General features: G+C 36.8%; 1 protein-coding gene across 4 annotated transcripts in view; it reads right to left on the bottom strand.

Annotated features, from left to right (window-relative positions):
• Positions 1-2845: 2845 nt before the first annotated feature.
• The window catches only part of LOC129775748 (dopamine receptor 2), a 347010-nt gene continuing 324138 nt past the window's right edge, over positions 2846-25717 (bottom strand). For all 4 annotated transcript variants that reach the window (XM_055780817.1, XM_055780814.1, XM_055780815.1 and 1 more), the window contains exon 6: positions 2846-4165. In XM_055780817.1, coding sequence (XP_055636792.1) covers positions 2971-4165 — 1195 coding nt within the window. In that variant the 3' untranslated portion in view covers positions 2846-2970. The remainder of the gene's footprint in view (positions 4166-25717) is intronic.

The raw sequence follows: 25717 nt of genomic DNA, 5'->3' as shown, positions 1-25717 counted from the left end.
AAACCAAATTTGGTATGTGAAGGTTTTAGGGTACAATAAATGTTTTTGCGGTGGTTAGACACTTCACCCCCTTTCTAAGAGAGAGCTGCCATACAAACGAAAGACAAATTTCTGCATAATTAGAAAACTAAATGGAGCCAAATTTGGCATGCGAAAGTTTTAGGGGGCAAGAAACATTTCTAAGGTGGTTCAACACACCTCCCACCTTTCTAAGAGTCATAGAAATGAAACACAAATTTCTGCATAATTCGAGAACTAATCAAACAAATCGAGCCAAATTTGGGATGTAAGGGTTTTTAGGTACGAGAAATATTTCTATGATGGAGTGACACCCTTCCCTCCTCGGGGATGGAGAGGGGGCCCCAGAAAAATAATACACATATTTCAACCAAAAATATTAGTGACAAGCGTTGATAGTCCATTTGATGTTTGCGCTAACGAAATTGATCTTTGTTCGAAAGTGGAAATGGATTTTCAGTTGATGAAACGCTTCTATATCTTCTATATATATCTTCTTCTATCTATACCAATAAAAATATGTCGCCGAATGTGTTGATAAGAGCAAACTCGAGGAAGGAATTGTCCAATTTTGGGCTGTCTTTATTCTATCATATTTTTTTTTATTTAACGGAGAAACATGTTATTTGCAAGTGGTTGATAAATATTCAACGATAATTGTGCCTGAAAATAATCTGATATTATAATGATGAGTTTCGGTAGAAGTACTAGGAATTTTATAGTGAAAGGTAAATTCAACGGGGTCGATCAATCAATGAACAGTTCTGCGATTGGACCCATGAACTTGCGTATAGTAAGAAAACGTGAATGTTTGAAGGTATTGAAAACAAAAAACAAATTTCGGGCGGGACGAAGTTTGCCGGATCAGCTAGTAAGATATATTGATGTTAGATGTAAGTTGTGTCATTAGAATTATATAATCTGTTGATGCTTCAAAAGAAGAGGTTATATGCCCATTTAAGAAAAAAGGCTTGAATAAGCCACACTTAAATGGACTTTTCCCTCACTCCAAAAAATAAAAATTAAAAAATAAAAATTACTGTGATCACAGAATTTTCGCTGTAACTTTCCAATGAAATCAAATATTGAAAAATTCTTTTTAGGACAACATTTATGAGGGCATTAGCTTCCCAAAAATGCAAAAATTATAAATTTGATTTTTTCGATCTTCCAGACCGAGGTCCTCCCTTAAGCCTTCCGACGAACTCTGAACACGTATTTTCAGTATTCGAGAGCATCCGTTCGTGTATATTTCGTGTTCGTGTTCGTGTTAAAGCACTGCAGATGAAATGAGCCCAGAACACGAATTTGTTCAAACGATCCGCGATACTTCACGTAGGCGCAGCGTTTCTTCGGCAGTGCTGTTTCCGTGTAGCGATAGCTCTTCGGGTTGAACCTAGCTGGTAGACCACTCTTGCCCGTCATTCTTCAGCTGCTGGCTCATATGCCCGTTCAAAAATCAGATCCAATACGAAATTTGTCCTTGAGAAATCTCATTATTAGTATTCTTCCCGATCTTACTCTAGTTAATAGAGATGTTACCTTTATTCGGGTGAGAGCGAATGGCACAAGTGTTTTGGAGTTGTCAATACAACGTCTTAACATGCAGAGAAGGTACATTCCTTAGTCCACCCCGGGATAGCTTAGTACTCTTACTCGCTCGCACCCGTTCACTTGTTCACAGGCAAGACCACACTCTCGGAGTTGAAACCAGGAGCTTGAATACGGAAAATGTTTCACTCGTCCAAACAATCTCTCATCATAACAGCTAGTTGGAGGCGTGAGGTAGGATCAGTAGGGAATTCGCAAAATTAAAGTGATTTTAGAATTTGCAATCATTGAACTGTCCAGAGATGTCAAGTGACTGTTTCTAATGTCGTCACAAGGTATGAATGATGTCGACCGACTGATTATGAGTTTAGATGGATAATTTTATAACATAAACTAAAGGGACAGAACGGATACGAAGTTCTGCTAGGAAAAGAGATGAGACTATCATGATAACAAAAAGGCTATGATTGATACTAATTTGGCCTACACGCAATGCATTCTAAAATTTTAACTGTTTATTGCATGCACCGGTCAGTATAACATTTCACAATCCACAACATAACTAAACATTCCAGCGCAAAAATGTATTGTCAATAGAAACACATTCCTGTTGAAGGTAATTGTTCAATAAATTCTCATACTATAACAGGATTGCAAGTATTTAGTTTTATCTATTGGTGTTTCCCCATGAGAGCGCTAATGACCGAAGTAATTGGTATAATTTTCATATGATTCCCTCTATATACACAATAAAGACCCGATGACCGATTTTGGGCGGATGGGATTTTACAGCTTCCATCGCGCGAATTGAATATGCATGAACGATGGCGTATACAATTGGCCATTAGCGTACGAACCGTACTCTTGAAATGGGTTCGATACATAACATTACTATAGGGTAACCGTACTCATGGGAGAAACCCTTCAATAAAATTTTAATTGTTGGGTTGCAGTATGAAGCCGGTTATTCAGATTCGTTTTATATTTTGTCACACCCAATTATTCTATCGATTATTGTACCCATTTATAAAACATCGTATACACTGGCGAAGTTTTCAATTAATATTCTTGACTTACCGCATAAATCCGTTCAATCAGATGCAGAGCCTTTGCCACAGTTCACAATTTGGTTATTGCTTCAGTCCAACGATTTATTGTGCTTTCAGCAGTTCGCACAAAGGCCCTGTAAATTAATTTACTGCTCATGGATTTCGGCTCAGTTAAAATTCCTCCAACAGTACTACCAATTATACAAACATTTATTCTTTTCTCACATCCGAGCAAATTTACCTCCAATTTTTTATCAACTACTCTTCATTGATAAAATACAGTGAGCTGTGTCATCAGTAGAAAAGTTTCCTATACTGGTTCGCTGGCAATCGAACGAGCGATAGGGATTTGCTAGCTACAGGGTTGCCACGAAGGTTTTGCACCGTATCGACACAGCAACACCTTCTTAAACGCGTCTCTAAATGCTTTGTTAAAGATTGTATAAAAAATAGGATTAACCATACTGCTGGCATAACCGAGCCAGGTGACAAACTCAAACACCCAATGGCTAATGTTCTCCTCGCACTCCTGACACAGACTAGGCAAAAGATTCAGCACAAAAAATGGAGCCCACAGCACGACAAATGTGAAAAATACTACGCCGAGCACCTTGGTGGCCTTTTGTTCCAGCCGAATGATGCGTCCGTGACGCGACGAGTTTCGTGAGATGACGCTGGAGTTGCGCGAGTGATGTGACCGGATGGTGGTGTGTCGCTGTATCAAACACGGTGATGAGCTGTTTTTCCTTGGACTCCGGATGTCTCCGCCGGACACGATGATTGATGGTGTACCCTCCGTGTGTTGTCGCAGGGTAGCCGAACGCCGCAAGGTGGAGTTCGATGCACTAGGTTTGCCCGTAGGCAACATTAGAGATGTTCGCGCTCCACCGAAGCTGGATCCTCGCCGTTGATGTCGTTGGGAGTTCCACGTAACCACCGATACACTTTTGAGATTGTTATACTTTTTATTTGGAGAAACCATCGACGATGCCGGCAGCGTAGATAAACTACTAGAGGTCGATTGTGTGGGTTGTGAAGAAATCGAAATGTTACTATAAATTTGTGTTTCAAAATTTGAAATTGTGCTAAAGTTTGAAGACGTCTTCACTATCTTGATCTCGGCTGGCCGAATTCCATCGTATTGCTGCTTGCTGCAGCCCTCCCCGAAATAAGGGCATTTGCATGGAGGCGGCAGTCTTAGAGGATTCCCCGAGTTCCCCTCACTAGTGTCACTATAACTACGGCTGCTATCGTCATTCTCAATCGCAGGTTGAGTGGCGTCTTCGTCGTGGTAATGGTTCTTCGACCTTTTCGACGAGGTTTTCTCTTTGCTACGTCGAGCTTCCTCCTGGAGGAATATATCATCCACAACAATATTCGAATCTGTACCATCCTTCGGGGGCACCACAAAGGGAAGACTTTTGAAACGCTTGCGCATTGACGTCAATGGGGGAGTTGTGGAGTTGCGTCGTTTGATCCACGCAGTTGAGGAGCAACGGCGTTTCTCTTGCACCACCGGTTTTATAGGCATTGGGAGCGATTTTTTTCTGCAAAGGAAAAAATATAGTTTTAATGGTTATGGTGTAGGTGGTATGAATGAATTCGGATATGTATTTAAATTTTATTAAATTAGATTATACATTTTTGAAAGATCAATGGGTCTTTAAGCTTTATCGAGAAAGAACATAACTAATATGACGGATTTCATACAAATTCGTTGGCAGTACCATCTCAAATAGCAGTGAAATGTTGTAAAACATTGGTCATTTAACACGTTGAGTTCCACGCGGTTTTATAGCGAATTTCCCGTCAGGCCATGCGCTTATATCGTAGTACAGCAATGCGAAGTGCAATATTGGAAAATTAAAATTTACTTGATTGATATTTTTGAACGTATTAAGGCCATCGATTCTTATCGTAAGAAGATATTTCTTCTCAAAAGCAGTAAAATTTGAGCGAAAAAAAATAAATAAATTTCTACCTTTATCATCATATTTTATACTGTCAGTCACCGGCGACTGACGCGGCAAAATTTTGTTGAAGAAAATTACACGGAAAAAAAATATATTTTCAAAATTTAAATTTAATTTTTCACTAAAACGTTTTAAATTCTCAAAAAAAATATGTGGATAGCCCTTAAAATTTCCAGCAAGTCACCCATACATCGAAAGATGGAAATTTTACAGGGAAAAGTTTCATGTTTTCTTGGAAAAAATACTACTAATGACGAATGTCATGTCAACTCGTCTTAGGAGTTGGCAGTACCATCTTAGATAGCGGTGAAACGTTGTATGTGTAAACACATGGGTCTTTTAAGCAACTTTACATACTTGAAATATTCAAAAAAGAATAAGACTATAATGATAAGGGCCAAATAATGATTCTTGATTTTTTACAAAAATGTATATCTTCAAAACTATAATACCCACAACATTTTAGTTAAAGAATGACTTGTACAGTTTCCAACAAGTCCTCTGTACATCAAAGATGGGTACTTTTACAGGGAAAAAGTTTTTCAAACAACAACTTTTTCATGTTTTCTTTGGAAAAATTACATTCTCGCGCTTGACAGGTTCTTGACATGTTTCTGAATAGAAAATGTTGATGGATCTGAGCCTAGGGGCACTGACGGAATTTTTACATACGACTGTGATTGTGTGTGGTAATTGCAATTGAATTTGATTTTTCATTGTTCAAAATATTTCATTTTTTCTCTTTTGATACATCAAATGGAAGTCCTGAAACAAATCGTTTCCTGTATGAACTTGTATCCTTTATGGGTTAGATGAGATAACGTGGTAGAATCCAGAACTACATTCTGTTCAAAAATGTACGCAAAAATACCATTAAAGCCATTACTACCCTTTTCTTATATTTATTCAATTATACAGAAGAAGGCAAGGAGTCATCATTTATCATTTTTAAACAAACGTCTGAATAGTTAAAATCTAAATAAATATAATCCTAAGTCAAATAAATCTATGATAAAAGAAATATATCATAGATAAAATTGCTTTTTCTCCTTCGTTGCCACGTTGTCCGAAACATTGTTTGTAGGGGGTTGTAATAACTTCACAGCCAGGTGATGTATATTGAGTTTCCTATGGTGCCGTGGTAAACTCACCAAAATGGAGATATGAATTTTTGAAGTTTTTTTGAAATTTCAATACTTTGTTAAATCCCAACCATTTGAGAAAAGTAACATGAAAAATGGAATCTACATGGAAATTATATATAGTTTATCCTAGGACTAACCGTAATGTTAGTGAAATTTCTATCCAACGTCGAAACCATAGTCGTAATTTTCAGCAGCAGTATGCATTTTTTAGAATATCACCAACATGATTTTAATAATATTTAAATTATCATATCTCGAGAACGGTTGGTCCTAGGATAAAACGTTATGTATTGTTTTTCATGTAGAATCGCATGAAGATTCCATTTTTTTGTTATTTTTCTTAAATGGTTAAGATTTCACAAAGTATTGAAATTTAATAAATTTCTCAAACTATCATAAAAACCTTCCCCGGTCCCAAAAACCCCGATCGGTTCAATAGTTTCCAAGTTTCCAAGACATCACTCCATTTTTATGTATATAGATAATGCATAAGATCATTACCGAACTATTCTTATTTTTTTTTTTATTAATCCGATTATTTTTACAGGCTCAGTTACATAAGTTTAATGGAGCCAAACTCTTAACTATATTTGAACTAGCATATATCAACATGTTGTTTCCTTAATTCTATGGTTAATGAAACAGGAAACCGATTACTCGCGGTCGACTCGAGTTTAGAAGGGTGACACATTTTCATTAGGAAAAGGATGGGATGTAAGGAGATGTGTGTTTACACTCGCACTCACATTCACATTCACATTCACATTCTCATTCACACTGACACTTCACACTCAATTCTTAAAACTATCCTTACATTTAATATGTGTTTACAATTTAACTTATTCTAATGTTAGTAGGAAGGGAACCGATAGCTCGCGAAGGACGAAAAAGAGGGGAAAAGGATGTATGAACAATCACACTCGAAGATCGATAGCTTTAAGGAAAACATATATTTGGGACATGTAATCAAGGTCTAACCGAGCCAACACATCTCTCACCGGCACATTGGACTGCTTTCCTCCAGCCCGAAGGGAGTTTTCTAAATTCGATCTGGCGACAAGATACAACTCGCACGACCAAACAACGTGTTCGATGTCGTGGTAACCATGGCCACAACCGCAGAGATTGCTGTCGGCAAGATTAAAACGAAAAAGCAGCGCGTCTAACGAACAGTGATTGGACATGAGTCGGGAGAAGGTGCGAATAAAGTCCCGACTCAAGTCCAGACTTTTGAACCACGGATTGAGGCTAACCTTAGGGATAATTGAGTGGAGGCACCGGCCCAATTCATCTTCGTTCCATTTGCGTTGCCAGTTAACGATGGTATTTTTACGAACTAAAGAATAAAATTCATTGAAGGCGATTTGAAACTATTTGTTCGCGCGCAACCGTTCAGACGTTTCGGATACTTAACAGGAAAACAGATTTGAATTTGAAGTGCATTCACAACATATAAACATAACGCGAACTACATTTAATTTCCTTAACGTACAAAAACTGACGGTATATTCTTGACTTCTATCTCCTGTTCATTTCATCTGCTGACCATCAGCTGTTCTTAGTCTGTAAAAGCGAATACTCGATCAAAGCAATAATAGAAAAATCCTGTTCTCTCGAGAGATTTGAAATTGTGAGTTATTGCTCAACATGAAACAGACCATGTGATATTGTGTGAGTAAAAAAGTACACAATATCACTTGGCTATTGTGGATCGCGTTCGCTCGGGATGCTCAAAATGATTTCGGCACGAACACTATTCTTATTTGATTTTAGTTCTTTTTGTCATCGGATTGAACGGATTCATATATTATTCGTCGATAAATTCATACGTGCTAAAGCAAAATACAAATGTTTGATTTTCCCTAATTACAATGGTCACAAATCTACACACTTGTGAAAGAATTGCATTTGTGGAAGAATTGTAAACTGTAAACTATAAACTAATCGGTGGCTTATGGTTATTTTTTAAAGTTACAGTTTCGGGAATATTTTTTTATAATATATGCGCTGAACAATATCGACAAGAAAGCAAGGCCCAGGAAGTTCCTAGAAACCCGTTTATATAATCTTTTTCCATATTTCCAATCCATCAAAAAAAACAGGCATCAATTCTTAAAGCTACCAAAGCTTCTTAAAAGTCGAATTTCGTTATTTGTGCTGGAGTATCAAAAATTACTCTGTTTTGTGGAGGCTGGATGAGATGACTATTGAAACTGAATGAAGATGAAGAAAACATATTTTCTGGAGTTTTTTTCGTTCAATTATACCCTCTTCTTCAAAAAAAATACCAATAAAGCCCTAAAAATACACAATAGCAATATTACAGAGAAGTTCAACTTTCGGTCTGTGACACCGTGAGTATACGAGTTATTATTTTGCGCGCGAGTACAGGAGAGTTAAATGTTATTTTCTGGATTTTCATAATGCTATGATTGCTGTACATCCCATACGTATCAGCCTCCCATGTGGACCAACTTCTGTAGCAAAGCAATACAACAAAGCGATACCATTGGCAATATATGGTATCATTTTCGTCGTTATTGCTCCTTCGTACCTTCGAACGGTAGTGCGGTTTAGCTTCTACAAACCACAAAACCAGCTTCAAACCTCAACGATGATGGGGAAAAGTATATTACGAGACTGCCATAAATCTCTTCTTTGACCGCACTTGCCTAAGTGACACTGATCAATGGTTTGGAAAATGTATCTGTTATTGCTGCCCCATTTTAACACGTGTGAATAAATGTGGGAGTCAATTCACGTTTCATGTTACCACAGTTAATTGAACGGATGAATTGAACTTCTTAGGAATTATTGCCTCCAATCGTAGAAATGAAAACAACATATCAACAATACCCACATAAACGTTTTTTTCAATTTATGGTCATTCGAGCGTGTTCAATCTGCCTCTTGGGAATTGATTTCTGGATTTTATTGAGATCACCAGAGTGATTCGATCCAGAATGTACTCAAAGTATCCGAAATTGTACAGATCTGTCTTCGAGTTGAATAATATCATATATATCGTTCATGAGTGGAAAGATTATCCTGACTGAAAATATTTTTTGAAGTGTATTGAAGTGAATCGATATTGAATTAAAAAAATAAAAATATTGTTTGAAAAAAAAATAACGTGGAAGAAATGGAATGAATGAAAAACGAACCTTTTTCAATTTATATCGTTTTATCGAAATTACCGAATACATTCTGGTTCGCTGTATATAGTTAAGAATCAATCACCAACTGGACAACAATCATAGTAGACTTTTCCTCATCTCATCACACAAACAGCATCAGCACCTTTCTAATATTTTACCCCTGTTCTTTCTGTAGATCACCTACTATTCATCACCATCTGTAGAACGAAAAAGGGTCGCTTTCATGGCGTTCCAGCAGTGTGTAACAGATGTACTATCCATTTATTTTTAGGGCACACAAGAAACACCTCTTCATTTTTTTCATACTACACTTTGTGCAAAAGACACAATATGCTATGATTCATATCTAGGATATACTTTCTTTCTGAAGAATAACATTTATGCGCGGCTGGTCGATTCGACGAAAATTGAAATTACCAGAACGAGAACTTCAGTGTAATTCATTATAAGAAATTACTTTTTTTGCATGTTTCCATGGCGTTCTTATCTTTTTCGGAATGATATCGTATGATACAGTGGTTTTGTATTATCACTCTCCATTACGTATTTTTCCAACCGTTAATGGGAATGGCATCAGTGAGTACGAACGTGAAAACAATTTTGTGGCAATTTAAGTACACACTTTTCTCCCATCAATGTGTGGCCTTCGGTGCGGTTTTGTGGTAGCTCAGCTGCACAACGATCCGAAGGCAATAGAAGCGATAACGACGGTAATGATGAAATATACCATCAGTGGTCCTCCACTGGGTTATGAAATGGATACAGAAGCTGGTCCACGAGGGAGCATGGGATGTGTAGCAATCATATAGTTATAAAAATCCTTATGATTACGTTTGAGGGGATCCGTATTAGCAATTGATCTGGGTCTGATTTCATATTATGTAGCAAACGATAGATTCGAATCGATTGTGGGAAAGTGCATGTGTGCACAAATGATTTGTTGCTTTGTTGATGACAGATATGAAATTGTCCATAACCCAACTGCTAGGCTATAAACTGATTTGTTCTCATTTTACATTTATAAATGGTATACGGAAAATCCAATGTGTTTTTTATATTAATTTGATAGGTAAAATTTAAAATTATTCGATTGCAATAGCGTTGCATACTACTGAGCGTAGGAAACTTTTGGCACAAAAAAGTGCCAAATTTTGAATTGTTTATTCTTTCTTTTTTGGTAGCTTATAACATCAAAAATGTCAAAGACTCCAATAACATGAAATAACTTATTAGTAGATAATTGCCTTCATTGGTTACAGCGCATCGTAGTGTAAGTGAGGTCAAAACGTGGTCTCGGGAACTAAACTGTCGATTTGGCTAAATACAATATGTAAAAGTGTATTCTCTATCACGTAGGCTAGTGATTTTTCGAATTAATTTAAGCATTTCAAAAGGAGATTTTTACTACAAGAATTGAAATCATATAACAGGCATTTTGATATTTTTTGGAATTGCGATAAACCGTCATGCCACGCGTTTGAGAATACATTTTACATATTGTAGTCACATTTCAGCTAAATCCGTCGTACAGTTCCCAAGATGAAAGTTCCGCCCCTTCCCTTAGAAGGTACTCACGCGCACAACTACCAGCGTCCTCATGGACAATATTTTAGTCCCAATTTTAAAAAAATACATCAACAAACATTCCCTGAAAACATCGCGAACACTGAATCTTAAATGACATAATAAATCGCTAAAAGTCTTTCTTTAATTGGCCCTTCACGAGGTCCTCCCCTCAAAGTATATAACAGTAATTTGTTAGACGATATATGTGACAAATTGATTAGTCTTAATTGAGAGTACCTTATACAATATTGAATAAACAATTTTAACCAATTACAATTTCATCCAAAGAGAAATAAATGCAAATATTTCAGAATAGTGTCAACAAGAGTTTTTTGAAAATAAATCATCATATCAAGAATAAACAATGCCATTTTCGTACTAGACAAAACAAATGCAATTACGCATAATGTGCACCAAATTATATTTGGCATTCAATATTCAATAACGAATATTTTATGTTTCATTACTACCTTGCATCTTCGGAGCATATCCCGGGTCAGGATGTCAATAAATTGTTAGGAAATCGAAGCCCAAGTCTTGTGGATTTGTTCAAACATTCAATTTCGGACTCCTTCACGATTTATTCTGCGGTTTACGATCTCAAGTTCCACATCTGATTGAGATCCTAAGATTGAGGTGGCTGGTCTATTACTGTGATATTATTATCATTATCATAAATCCACTGTTTGATAAAGGGCCTGGCCGGGTAAGGAAGTAAAAAGTGCCCCCAAACCAAATCACTAGCCGTATGGCAAATATTGTAAAGGATATTAAATAAGAAATTTTGGCGGTTTATTTGAACCCCTATCTGGTTTGACGTAGGATCTATAGTGAAAAACGTACTTTTCGTTAATTTCACGCCATCCTCAAAAGATCCGAGATAAAAATTTGAAAAAAATACTGAATGTGCATCTTACTACGATGTATCAAAAAAAATTATCAAAAAAAAATTTCATCAAAAATTTTAGTACTAAAAAAAATAATGAAATCTTGAAAATTTTTTTTTTGGGATTTAGAGATTCAGTACTACTCTAATTCATATTTTAATGTGTTTCTACGGCTTTTCTAGATATGTGTGATTTTTTTCAGATTTTTTTCAGTGTTGCGCGGTATCAAAAAATTTTTTTTTTATGTTTCCAAAGAGTGGTTAGGTAAGGGAGTAAAAAGTGCCCCCAAACCAAATCACTAGCTGTATGGCAAATATTGTAAAGGATGTTAAATAAGAAATTTTGGTGGTTTATTTGAACCCCTATGTGGTTTGACGTAGGATCTATAGTGAAAAACGTACTTTTTCGTTTATTTCACGCCATCCTCAATAGATCTGAGATAAAAATTTGAAAAAAATACTGAATGTACATCCTACCATGGTGTATCAAGAAAAATTATCAAAAAAAATTTCATCAAAAATTTTTGTACTAAAAAAATATTAAAATTTTGAAAATTTTTTTTTTGGATTTAGAGATTCAGTACTACTCTAATTCATATTCAAATGTACTCTTACGGCTTTTCTAGATTTATAAATATCTTCAAACTGTTTTTTTTTTCAAATATCTAATACTAAAAATAAAATGAAAAAAAATACACAGTACAAAAAAATGTTATAGATTTTCTGGCATTTCGAAATTTTGAAAAAAAAAATATAACTTTGAGACCCACTCCTGCTCAAATTTTTATTTAAATGCGTTCGTATGTGTCTTTTTTCTACATGTGGCGTAATTTTTCCTGAATTTTTAAGAGCATTGTGTGACACAAAATAATTTTCTTCATCGTCTGCATTATTATTTTTATTTTTTTGAAATCGATTATTTTATTGTATTCGTGGTTTTCAATTGAAAGATTAAAATAAAAAAACAAATCGAATTTGTGGTCTCAAAGTTATATTTTTTTTCAAAATTTCGAAATGCCAGAAAATCTATAACATTTTTTTGTACTGTGTATTTTTCTTTTTTATTATTTTATTTTTATTATTAGATATTTAAAAAAAAACAGCTTGACGATATTTATCAATCTAGAAAAGCCGTAAGAGCACATTTAAATATGAATTAGAGTAGTATTGAATCTCTAAATCCCAAAAAAAAATTTTCAAATTTTCATAATTTTTTTTTAATACTAAAATTTTTGATGAATTATTTTTTTGATAATTTTTCTTGATACACCGTGGTAAGATGCACATTCAGTATTTTTTTCAAATTTTTATCTCGGATCTATTGAGGATGGCGTGAAATGCACGAAAAAGTACGTTTGTCACTATAGATCCTACGTCAAACCACATAGGGGTTCAAATAAACCGCCAAAATTTCTTATTTAATATCCTTTACAATATTTGCCATACAGCTAGTGATTTGGTTTGGGGGCACTTTTTACTCCCTTACCTAACCACTCTTTGGAAACATAAAAAAAAAATTTTTTGATACCGCGCAACACTGAAAAAAATCTGAAAAAAATCACACATATCTAGAAAAGCCGTAGAAACACATTAAAATATGAATTAGAGTAGTACTGAATCTCTAAATCCCAAAAAAAAAATTTTCAAGATTTCATTATTTTTTTTAGTACTAAAATTTTTGATGAAATTTTTTTTTGATAATTTTTTTTGATACATCGTAGTAAGATGCACATTCAGTATTTTTTTCAAATTTTTATCTCGGATCTTTTGAGGATGGCGTGAAATTAACGAAAAGTACGTTTTTCACTATAGATCCTACGTCAAACCACATAGGGGTTCAAATAAACCACCAAAATTTCTTATTTAATATCCTTTACTATATTTGCCATACAGCTAGTGATTTGGTTTGGGGGCACTTTTTACTCCCTTACCCGGCCAGGCCCTTTAGCGATTTGTTTCTGGTTATGGTCTTGTTTATTTAGTATTGTTAAGTTATTGTCAAATCAGGGAAAATACAATTGGTTTTCATTTGATTCCTGTAATTTTAACTACAGAGAAATTTTCGATTGAAAGTAAAATTTAAATTTTCTTTTTTCTTTGCTTTTTCAAAATCGATGTGGGAAATTTCAAGATTTTTTTCGAACTTGACTTAGGCCTTGATTTATCTCACGAAATATGTCTAATCTAAGACTGAAGGATAATTTTTCTTTTACGCTGTCAACAGCGTAATAATCATTATTCGTGCACTCAAAAAATGAAGAATGCATCTTCAAATATACATTAAACAATAACCAAAATACCCGAACATATCACTTTATTCCTAACATCCGAAAAAAAATCACGAAAATCCATTATTTTTCGACCTTCTACACAGGAGTCCCCCTTAATCACTCGACTCTACATGGGTTTCTGAAACACAATTATTCGTTTTGATTTTTGATTTTCAATAGTAACTATCAGTCATATTAATTCAACATGATAATGATGTTAGGGTTTTGGGTTGATATTGATTATAATGATAAAGTTTCCGGAGTAAAATGCCATCCGGATTCTGAAGCATTGCGGTATCATTCTCCAGGTTGAAACAGAGTGATATCGTGATATTCTCAACGAGAAGATTTATGTACTTTTGTATAAATTTCTCCTCATAAGAAAGTTCTAGTATAGAAGTAAAAGTTGTAAGTCCATCTTGAGTAATGGTTGGAATTAATTGGTGGTGGAGTATTTTGCTTGATTAATGGGGATTTCACTTTTTTTTCCATTGTAGGAAGTGACCGTAATTCATGTTACGAATTTAAACAGCACATAGTCATTAAGCCATCACAACCCACACATAGTTAATTTCTTTTATTACTTGATTCCTCTTACACCAAGTGTTCTTCAAAGTACCATTATTCCTCTCAGGGGAAACTTGATGTGATCAATCACCGACAGGGAAATATTACAAAGATGGGTATGAATACCGTTCACTTCTCTCCTTCAACCTTCCACCCACGCGAGCCAACGACGAGAAGGAATACGATTTCTAACGCGCCGGTGAAAGCCTACAGCCAATATTTGTTTCGCGAATAAAACAGTAACATAGGAATTTGCTCAGAGAGGTTGGACAGGAATCTGGTTCATTGTTTAATTTCCTTACGAAGCATACATACCAAAAATAGAAATACGCTAGATTTGGCGAATCTCGTTAATATCGTTTCGTGTTTTGGAACTCCAGAGCATACACGTTTGTTTCCTTGTGCCTTGAGCAAATTTGCAGATAATGTTGCTGAGCTTCAAATCTTAAAGAGGAAAGTACTTCCTTTCACATACGCTGCTTTTCTGTTTTCCAGGAAATCTCGTGCAATGTGGATTTTTCCGTCTAGCGAAGTAGACAGGGTTTTTAGCTCGTAAATAATTTTTTGATTACAGTATGTTTCTGCGAACGTTTATATTTACATACAGTTGTTGTTTTCGATCCCGTGCAACCAAATCGAGTAAAAATGGAACTGAAATCGCATTTTCACAAAACGGTAAGAATTTCTTCATGAGTTGAGTTGACCACTTGCAGCAACTGCCTTGCCGTTACTGACTCCAGACTACTTTACTTGTTTGAATTAAAGTGGTTGATTCACCTCTAAGGGACCTCAACCCGTTACGAGCTCTTTTATTTTCACTTTTCGGCACATTTCACTCTGAATTTTTTGCATCTTATAAGAGTACCGCAGCTATTCTTGAATGATTCTGATGAATTTGAAACATTCAGTCTCGGATTTTTCATGCAGATCAAACGTATACTATTGGAACCTCCAACGGTATCGAAGCAAATGGTTATCAACATCCTGCCCAATGGAATATGTATAAGTTTAGTTAGCTGACGGCAGTGTAATATATGCCTTCTGACGCACAGTGGTCCCTCAGAAATTCTAGATGTCATTAATTAGAAAAATGAATGAAAATGCCTTGAAATTTTGTGTACGGGGGTTTTCGAAGGTGTTGAATCTATTTTTGAGTCATTTTGGTTATGAACTCTAAAGCAAGGGCTGAGGGAGGGGATAAAATTTGAAATTTTTGCAAAAAACACGTGTGGGGTGTCTAAATATATGTTTTCAAACTTCCTGAAAACGTTTTCAATATTCTTCTTACCCAAAAACCAAAAAAAAGGGTCAGGGAGAGGGAATACAATTTAAAAAAAAACCGAAAAACACGTTTGAGGTATCAAAATATTTTTGGCATTTTTTTCGCAAAGTGGTCGAAAGTGGACAGAAGTCATAAAGAAAAAGTGTAGAGGGGACCCTAAGGAAGACATTTTGTTAGAAAAAACTTTGGAGGTATTTGGAGAATTTTTTGTAGGTCTACTTTTGTATAAATTCAATGTAGAAAATGTTCTTTCTTTATACACTCATTTCACAGCTTCAAAAAATTTTAAACTTAAAACAGAATACAAATTCGAAATCAGTATAAAATTCTCTATCCAGAACACCATCACATTATTTTTTAACGTATTTTGTAGCACTTTTGCAAAATTTGAAAAACATGCGTGTTTATCGCTACACTGGTTCACTGCCACGTCGTTATCGCAACGAAAATCGTCACGGACACAGTTGCCATATGTGATACTAGATGCCTTGAAGGTTATAGAACAAAACTAGAACATTCATTCGGTCAGGCTTTGTTTTTCATTTTTCTATTTAATGCCACCTAGAATTTCTGAGGGACCACTGTGTAACGACAATAAAAGATTACCCAGAGCAAAAAAAAATTGAAACTTTCCTGGTTCATCCGCATCTAATCTTGAAAAAGTCCAATTTGATCCTCCACTCAGCACAAACATTCATTAATCGGCTCTTGTTGGTGCTACCAAATGTTCATACTAATGAGTTTTAATTCTAGTTTCATTTCTAGAATAATCAGTATGAGTCAAAAGAAGTTACTATCCAAATCATACGTGATGGTGTTTGACCTGTGTTTTCATTTGACAAGGATAATCCTTGAGAAACTGTAAAGCTTTTTTTTTAATAAAGAACCAACCAAAAGGCTTAGTGCTCGAGCGTCAGTATATTTATTTTCCTTGTTCTGTACCAATTGTCTATGTCAGGACCATTGTCTGAATCCTTTCCACTCAGATTGCAGATACAGTTTGCTCAAATCACTCTGAACGGCCGCTGTATGCTCAATAGGGTAACACGGGGTGAGTTGGACATACGGGGTGACTTGGACCACCCCTTTATTTCGAAAAGTACGGCTCAACTTGGATTTTTTTATAATGTCATCTCCTTCTATTGTTGAACCGTATGTACCTAACGTAAAAAAACTTTGGTAAAATTCGACAGGTGGAAGGAAACAAGCACTTTGATTTTCAAAAAATGTGCGTTTTCCGATCGTGGTTTGAAGGTTTTTCCCGGTGATTAAACAAACTTTTCGTGTATTGTGCAGTAACGTTCGATTCGTCTACATAAGAGGAACAATTTGATGCAGCGAAACTGTCAGTTTGATAACAATAAATGGAATTAATTGCATTTTAATTTTTGCATGTTGTGTGGGGTGATATGGATACGTTTCTGTGGGGTGAAATAATCCTCAGGTTTGAGGCTTTTCTTCGGTCTAATTGATTTCAGATGCCGCTGAATTACAAAAAAAGGATGGGCAGACAGAGTTGGAAGAAGGGAGACCTTGAAAGAGCAACGCGGGCCATCAGGAACGGATTTTCTTTGACCAAGCATCGAAAGTGTTTGAAAATGCTCGAAAAGCAGTGAAAATATCCATGCAGAATTCAAGATGTTCTCAATCCAATTTTTCTGGTCTGGAATCTGGCCAAGACACCTGGTATCGATCCCAGAACACTGTTACTGATTGTAACATCATCCCAAAATACTTTACATAAACATAAGTATGATTTTTTCGATGAAACACACGCAGAACCAAATCACCCCACAGACGGTCAAAATCACCCCGCATCAAATTTTAATGTCCAAAAATCATCTCTTTTATTTCATGATATATTTGGTAATTTGAAGCTTGATATAGTGATTAAACATTATTGATTGAGAGAAAACAAGTATAGCTCAGTGTACAATGTGGCATTTTCTATTTAGACAGTATTGGTGTGGAAATTTGCTTAGGTGGTCCAAATTCCCCCCTTTTCCCTTACGTGTATACCACTTTCGACAACTGACAAATTGATGAATCGAGACAAACACATCTTTCGTGTGATTTATTACTACCAGAGTCTCCAAGCCGTGATGATGAATCTATGCTCCGTTTTGGGTGGCGAGAATGTTTTCCGTGAAAAATATAGTTTGCGGCCTTATAGTTTTTTACATCATCTTGGATAAGACATGGTTCAAATGAATATGCGGCTTCTGCTCCCATTCGAAAATGGTAACGAATAACTTTGCCACAAACGGCAGTTGGTTGATTGGTGACTCAAGCCAAACATACGAGTATTCCTCAGTGATGCCAACGGACCTTGAGAAAATTCGTCATCTCTATTTAATATTACTTGCATCATTATTGTCAGAATTCACTTGGAGATACAGATGCCAAATAACACAGCTTCATTGTGTTTTGTTCTGCTAGAGTCAGACTTGAACCGGCTCGAATGGTAACGGAATCAGAGGCTTCCACCACAATTTATGTGGTTAGCACTGACACCACGATTCACACGCCTTATGAGGCACCGAAGAGACCATATCACAAATGTGATTTATTATTCCATCCCCTAGAGTCACTGGATTTAAGTGATGGATTTGTGTTTCGTATCCAACGATGTAAATGTTCCCAGGCTGAACAATAACATTTTTTTTCGCTGTAATCTTCTATCTACATTGTTTGTGGATGGATAGAGGACTACGTTTGATCGGACTCATTTATCCTAAGTAAACATTTACTGTCGAGGTATAGGCTATTTCGTAATTAATTTTAAATATATAACTTAAATCGATAAGGATATTGAAGGATATTTTGAAAAAATAAAAATTCTCGCGTTCGAGTGAAATCGCAGTCGGCATTTGATCGAATACTTCTCGCTATGGTCGTAAATTGTAATATGAATTCTATGAAATTAATTCAATTTTTATGCACCAACATTTGAGAAGGACGTGTTTAAAAAACTACATAATTATATTTAAAACATTTTAAGTTTTCGCGGAAATGTATGCTTCATTTGTATGGCGGCCCCCCTCCCTACTGAGAGAGACGGGAGGAGTGTCTATTCGTTTTGTGTCCCCTAAAACCTTTAGATGCCTAATTTGGTTGCATTTGCTTGATTAATTCTCGAGTAATTTGTGTTTAATTTGTAAGGCAGCCCTTAGAGAGGGGGTGAAGTGTCTAACCACCATAGAAACATTGATTGCACCCTTAAACCTCCATATGCCTAATTTGGTTTCATTTGTTTGCTTAATTCTCGAGTAAAGGGTGTGTCACATCAAATTGCATCACGGAAAAAACGCTGTAGAAATTCGTAGACCAATCCTTTTGAAAATTTTAGACAGTAAAATAAAAACTATTAAACAACTTTTGGCATTTTCTTTTTATTCATACTTCGAGCCCAAGTCCGTATGCTCGCACCTTCCTCTTTACCCCGTCCATAAGGTTCTGTACAACGTCAGGTTGTAGTTTTTTTTGAACAGAAATCCATTTTCTTTTGAAGTCCGCCTCCGATTTGACAACTTTTGGGTTCTTCCGGAGGGCCTGCTTCATAATCGCCCAATATTTCTCTATTGGGCGAAACTCCGGCGCGTTGGGCGGGTTCATTTCCTTTGGCACGAAGGTGACCCCGTTGGCTTCGTACCACTCCAACACGTCCTTTGAATAGTGGCACGAAGCGAGATCCGGCCAGAAGATGGTCGGGCCCTCGTGCTGCTTCAATAGTGGTAGTAAGCGCTTCTGTAGGCACTCCTTAAGGTAAACCTGCCCGTTCACCGTGCCGGTCATCACGAAGGGGGCGCTCCGCTTTCCGCAAGAGCAGATCGCTTGCCACACCATGTACTTTTTGGCAAACTTGGATAGTTTCTGCTTGCGAATCTCCTCCGGAACGCTGAATTTGTCCTCTGCGGAGAAGAACAACAGGCCCGGCAGCTGACGAAAGTCCGCTTTGACGTAGGTTTCGTCGTCCATTACCAGGTTTCGTCGTCCAATGCGGCTTCGTCAGCATTTCGGTGTACAGCTTCCGGGCTCGCGTCTTCCCCACCATGTTTTGCCTTTCGTCGCGGTTAGGAGCCTTCTGAACCTTGTATGTACGCAGGCCCTCCCGCTGCTTGGTCCGCTGGACGAATTAACTTGACAAATTCAGCTTATTGGCGACATCCCGGACCGAACTTCTCGGATCACGTCTAAACTGCTTAACTACGCGCTTGTGATCTTTTTCACTGACGGAGCGTCCATTTTTGCCGTTCTTCACCTTCCGGTCGATGGTTAGGTTCTCGAAGTATCGTTTTAGTACTCTGCTGATCGTGGATTGGACGATTCCTAGCATCTTACCGATGTCCCGATGTGACAACTCCGGATTCTCGAAATGAGTGCGCAGGATTAATTCACGACGCTCTTTTTCGTTCGACGACATTTTTCCAAATTTACGAAAAATTGACAGTGAAGCATGGCCAACGTGATCTATACACTCTTATCTGATTATAAGCGAAAGCTGAAGATATAATTCCTAAAAATTAAATTTCTACAGCGTTTTTTCCGTGATGCAATTTGATGTGACACACCCTTTAATTCAGAAATTTGTGTTTCTTTTGTATGCCCCCCCCCTAACCCCTCTCTTAGGGGGACTATCTAACCACCATAAACTCATTTATTGCACCCTAAAACCCCCATATGCCTAATTTGGTTGCATTTGCATGATTAATTCTCGAGTAATGTAGACATTTGTGTTTCATTTGTATGGCAGTGTGTATTCGCCATAGAAACGTTTTCTCTCTTCTAAAACCTTCGCATGCCAAATTTGGTATTTTCTCGATTAGTTTTCGAGTCATGTAGAAATTTGTGTTTCATTTCTATGGCAGCAGAGGGGGGTGGTGTGTCTAACCACCATAGAAACATTTATTGCACCCTAAAACCTCCATACGCTTAATTTGGTTTCGATTGCTTGATTAATTCTCGAGTAATGTAGAAATTTGTGTTTCATTTGTATGGCAACCCGCCCTTAGAGAAGGAAGTTGAGTGTCCAACCACCATAGAAACATTTATTGCACCCTATAACATCCACATGCCAAATTTAGTTTCATTTGCTTGATTAATTATCGAGTAATGTAGAAATTTGTATTTCATTTGTATGGCAGCTTAGAGAGGGGGGTGGATTGTCTAACCAACCCTAAAACTTCCACATTCTTTTGTTTATTGTCTATTCATCAACAGGCTGCGAAGACCCCAATGATGTTACTTATATCTAAACATGAATGTTACACTACCTAAGGTCATCACATAGAAAAATCGTCACATAGTAAAACTAACATCGAAACTAAAAACCTATGGTAAATTAAACTAGTTCAGAAAAAGACGGGTGGGTAAAGTCGGGGACATAACCGGAGTGACGTAGGACCATACAAAGGGGACAGCTTTTGCTAAATATATATTTTAAATATATTATTTTATTTTCTTCTCCTACGTGAATACCTACCTATCTACCTGAAAAATGGATTAGTTTACTGTTTACTCTTTATGAACATGTTGGCGGTTCTGAAAAGAAGCTTTTGTGTTGTGTTTTTGCTTTTTTTTTACAAACTTTCTCAATGTTTTCTCACTATCTCATAGTTGATTCTTGTTTTATTTCTGAAGGCTTTGTACTTATTAAATGTTCAACGCCGGGAATCTGTTGGCGTATGCACATATCGTACAATCAAAATGATGGCTGTGATAGGGAATGCATAGGTGGTCATCAGCTCATTCACTATCATATATTTTAATATTGAGCACATTACCGTACCTTAAACTGTGGTTTCGAATGAATTGTAAGATTTGTATCTCCGCAAACAAAGTAAATAGAAATGAAAAAGAACTGAGGTTTTGGAGACGAACTCTACGATCTGTCGAGAATTAAACGAGCTATAAGCGTTCTGAAAAAGCAACAGTAAATTAACACAGGATTAAAGTCCTTTAAAATAAGAACAGAGTAGCAGGAAATACATAGCTCATCATGTTGCTCCTTAGTTATGTTTCTATACAATGCAGATGTAACGTCAGTCAATTTTCAACATCAGTTATCAACCAAAGAAAGCAGTTCTTGCTACCGAGAAAAATCGTTAATGCCATCCTGCATACAATGTGTTGTAATTTGAAGCCACTTATTATTCTGAAACCATGCATGGGTTTGTGAAAACTGAATGATCAATCAGTTTATATTATATGTCATATTATGTCATTTGTCACGCAATGCATTGGTATTGTGTCATATTATGTCATTGTGTCATAATATGTGTCATATTATGGTATTGTGTCATATTATGTCACGCAATGCATTGGTATTGTGAAAACTTTTAATAAATCTTCTTTGAAAGGTTTAATGGCCCTGAAAAGCGCCGTGTTTTACGTTGGCTGGTTTTGCCACCAAAGCAGTCTGTATAAACAAACTTTTTCCTTCTTCTACCTGCTACCGTTTTGCGATTGCGTTTTCCACTCGCTGAAACTAGTTGTTGCCACCGAACCGAATGTGCTCTGTTCTGTAGGCGGGTTTTCTTATTGTCGTGAGCAGCTTTGCAAGCCAACTCGAGCACTCCGGCGGCCGAATTTCTATAACCGCTATTAGGTATATTGTGATGTGAAACGATGCCACACTACAACCACACTGATTTACGGTTTGAAAAAGAATGATATATTTTTCAGTGGATCCGCGCGTTTTGTACTTTAGCGGTACACGCTCACAGGATAGAGACAAATCGACAGACTCAGCCAAAGGGGCGAGTCCAACGAAACGAACGAATGAGCGTTAATAGGCAGCGATGGCAAAAAAATCAATTTGTGTTTTATTATTATTTTGGATATTGTTTTAGAAAGCATTGAACTGTATTTCGTAAACTCTTTTTTGGAAGGTTTAATGGCCCTGATAAGCGCCGTGTTTTATGGAATGGTTCCAATTTAGAAAACTTAGTACTCGTGGTTTTGAAAAAAACCATTTCGAACGCCCTCGATGCCGCCTTGTTCTGGATTTGCCACCAAAGCAGATTGTATAAAGAACAAACTCTTTTCTTCTGCTACCTGCTGCCGTTTTGCGATTGCGTTTGCGTCTACCTGTTGTTGTCTTGATGTCCACCGAACCAAAACGCGAGCAGTTTTGCCAGCCAACTCGATCACTTCGGCAGCCGAAACTCTATAACGGCGGCTAGGTGGACTGGTGCACTGGTAATAACGCGCACGGCCTAGCTACCCTTGCGGAGCAATTGGCGAATACACCTACGGGAAACTGCAGTCCAACACGGTTCGAGCGGGATTTTGCCTTTCCCTTCACTTTTCCTCCTTTGCCATGTCCAGACATGGCTGCTTGTGTTAGTTTGTTGATGTGATGTGATGCGAAACGATGTGGTGTACGGTTTGGATGAGAATGATCGTCTGGCTCGCTCGAGAATTACGCATGTGTGAGACTGCGACTAATGTTTCGTTCATTTTTTTCTTCTTCCTTTCCAATCGTGCTTCATTGGATTTCGCTGCTGCTGTGGTTGCCCGTTTTGGTCGGTACGATTTGAGGAGCACAAAATGGACCAATCAAAAATGGACACATAGTGCATTTTGACAATGCTTGATATTTCACAATTATTCAATTGTTTATCTCAAGAAAAATTAAATGTTATTCGTTATGATAGATGCGTAGATATATTTCCTATCAATTGATGCAAACACCTTTGCGATCTATTGAGAAATGCTCGAGTTATAAGCGTTCCAAATCTTGCATTTTTTCCTACTTGTTCAGTGCCTAGATTTTCATTTCACCCCCTATATCTTCCGGTTAGACGTGGTCCTACGTCAAAAAAAGAGCTAAACCTCCGGCGAAATGAAAACCCATCAATAATCTCAAAAAGTCGTACGAAGACCATTTTGATGTAGAATTTTAAATATGAAAGTTAGAGTAAAAAAACCGTTCTCTCATAGTTACCCTAACGCAACTCAGATAGAAGGCGCTAAAAACAACTTTGTGGGAGATATTTATTTTTAGACAAAAACTGTCTTAGACAAAGTTGTTACATATGATAGAGAGCTCATTTTTATGTTATCATGTTAATACGGTGACCAAAATTGTCGATGAAATGAAAAATCTAACTAAGATAAGATAAGATAAGATAAGAATCTTTATAGATAGAGATAAACATAATTCAACAATGTTGTAGCCCCACTTATTTGAAACAACTTTGTAGAACAAAGCTTTTTTCTATCTTTTAAAATGATCGATTTAATGCTTTTTTCTAAGTTTCATTAGGGTAACCATGAAAAAACGTGTTTTTTTCTGTTTTAACTTTTATATTTCAAATTCTACATCAAAACTGTCTTCGTACGACTTTTAGAGCTTATAGATACCAACATTTTGCGATGCAGAATTTTCCAATATCTTAATCCTACTCAAAGTTATTGATGGTTTTTTACCCAAAAACTCATGATTTCAATTTTAATTTACTCAAACACAAAAAATAACATAGTTTTGAAAATCACATATCATGTAGAGTGAAATATGCTCTTTCAAATGCCGCCAATAAACTTTGTTTACCTTTGCCCAAGAAAGAATGACAAACAAATAAAAAGAGCATGTTTTTTGGGAAAAAAATATCAATAACTTTGAGTAAAGTTGAGATTTTGACAAGTTCTGCATCGAAAAATGTGTGTATTAGTAAGCTCTAAAAGTTTTTCGAAGACAGTTTGCATGTAAAATTTTAAACATAAAAGTTAGAGCAAAAAACAGTTTTTTTCATGGTGACCCTAACGTAACTTAGAAAAAGGGCGCTATATCGGATATTTCAAGAGATAGTGAAAAACTTTGTTCTACAAAGATGTCTCAAATAATTGGAGCTATAACATTGTTGAACTATGTTTACCTCTATCTATAAAGATAAGAAAGTTAGATTTTTTATTTCATCGACAATTTTGGTCACCCTATTTTTGACAACATAAAAACGAGCGCTCTATCATGAGTAACAACTTTGTCTAAGACAGTTTTTTTCTAGAGAATAACTGTCGTGCTCTAAATGCTAATTTCCACTTAAATGCATCTCCTGGACCATTGTGCATTGGGCTAGGGATCGAATTTTCCACGGAGATAACAGAGTTGGTCGTCTCTGAAGATTAACGAGAATGCTTTTTCCTCTCTCATTTAGTACCGAAAATATGAAGCGAAAAATCAAAGCTAACTCTACCAACGTTAGCCTGTTTAGACAGCGTCAAAACGACCTGCATCTGGACAGCGTCTGAATTGTACCCATATTAACCCATCTTATGTTCACTTCACGATGAAACCAAAGGTTACCGCAAGTTTTCATGCAATGTTTTCAGCTGTACTGAAGAACTGAAAAACCATAATTGGCTTCAAGAAGTCACTGAAAACGAAACCATTTTTCGGCTAATTACAGCTCGCCGAAAAATAAAAATCGGCATTGCGTTTCTCGCGAGAATCGAACTGAGCGTATACAGGGTCCGGCAATTGAAGTGCTACATTGAAACAAACAGATATTGATTGATCAAAGCAAACAAAATTTATTTCAAATTTATTCAATCAATCTTGCAAAACAAATTACTTTTTAAAAATTCACTGGTACAATTCAACCTATTCGCCCTTGAGTTTAACCACTCGCCGCAGACGATCGAGGAACGCATCGTAAGAGGCCCGCAGATGCTCTTCTGGTTTTTCATCCCAGGCTGCTGACAGATGTCGCTTCAGGGCTTCCAAACTTTCACTTCGGCCTCCAACATACTCCAGACAGCGAAGTCCATAGGGTTCAGGTCCGGCGAACTCGCCGGCCACTCCGAACTCGCAATGAACCCTGGAAAATGCTCTGCAATCCAAAGTTGGGTTTTCTTCGCTTTGTGCGCCGGTGCCGAGTCTTGCTGGAAAATCCAACCTCTGGAACTAAAATGACGACGTGCCCACGGTTCGACGACATTCTATAGAACTAGTTCCCGATACGTATTTTGGTTGATCTTCACTCCTTCAGGGACAAAAACCAGCGGAGTCCGGCCATCACAGGTGTCTGTCGCCTGGTCGCCGTCAGTACGTCAGCATGGGTTCGCGATCTTTCTGGCAACCAAACTCTGTCGTTCTGCTTATTCACGAACTGCGCTACGGTGAAGAGTTTCTCGTCGGTGAACACGATACTCGCCAACCTTCCTTCCGCGGCTCTCTTCAGCAGCGCTTTCGCTCTTTTTACCCGTTGTTGTTTTTGCCTCATCGAAATGTCTTGAACCTTTTGGATTT

This window comes from Toxorhynchites rutilus, chromosome 3, assembly GCF_029784135.1.
Source record: "Toxorhynchites rutilus septentrionalis strain SRP chromosome 3, ASM2978413v1, whole genome shotgun sequence".
Classification (NCBI taxonomy): domain Eukaryota; kingdom Metazoa; phylum Arthropoda; class Insecta; order Diptera; family Culicidae; genus Toxorhynchites; species Toxorhynchites rutilus.
Note: the sequence above shows the minus strand (reverse complement) of the source record. Positions and strands in the feature narration are given on the sequence as shown.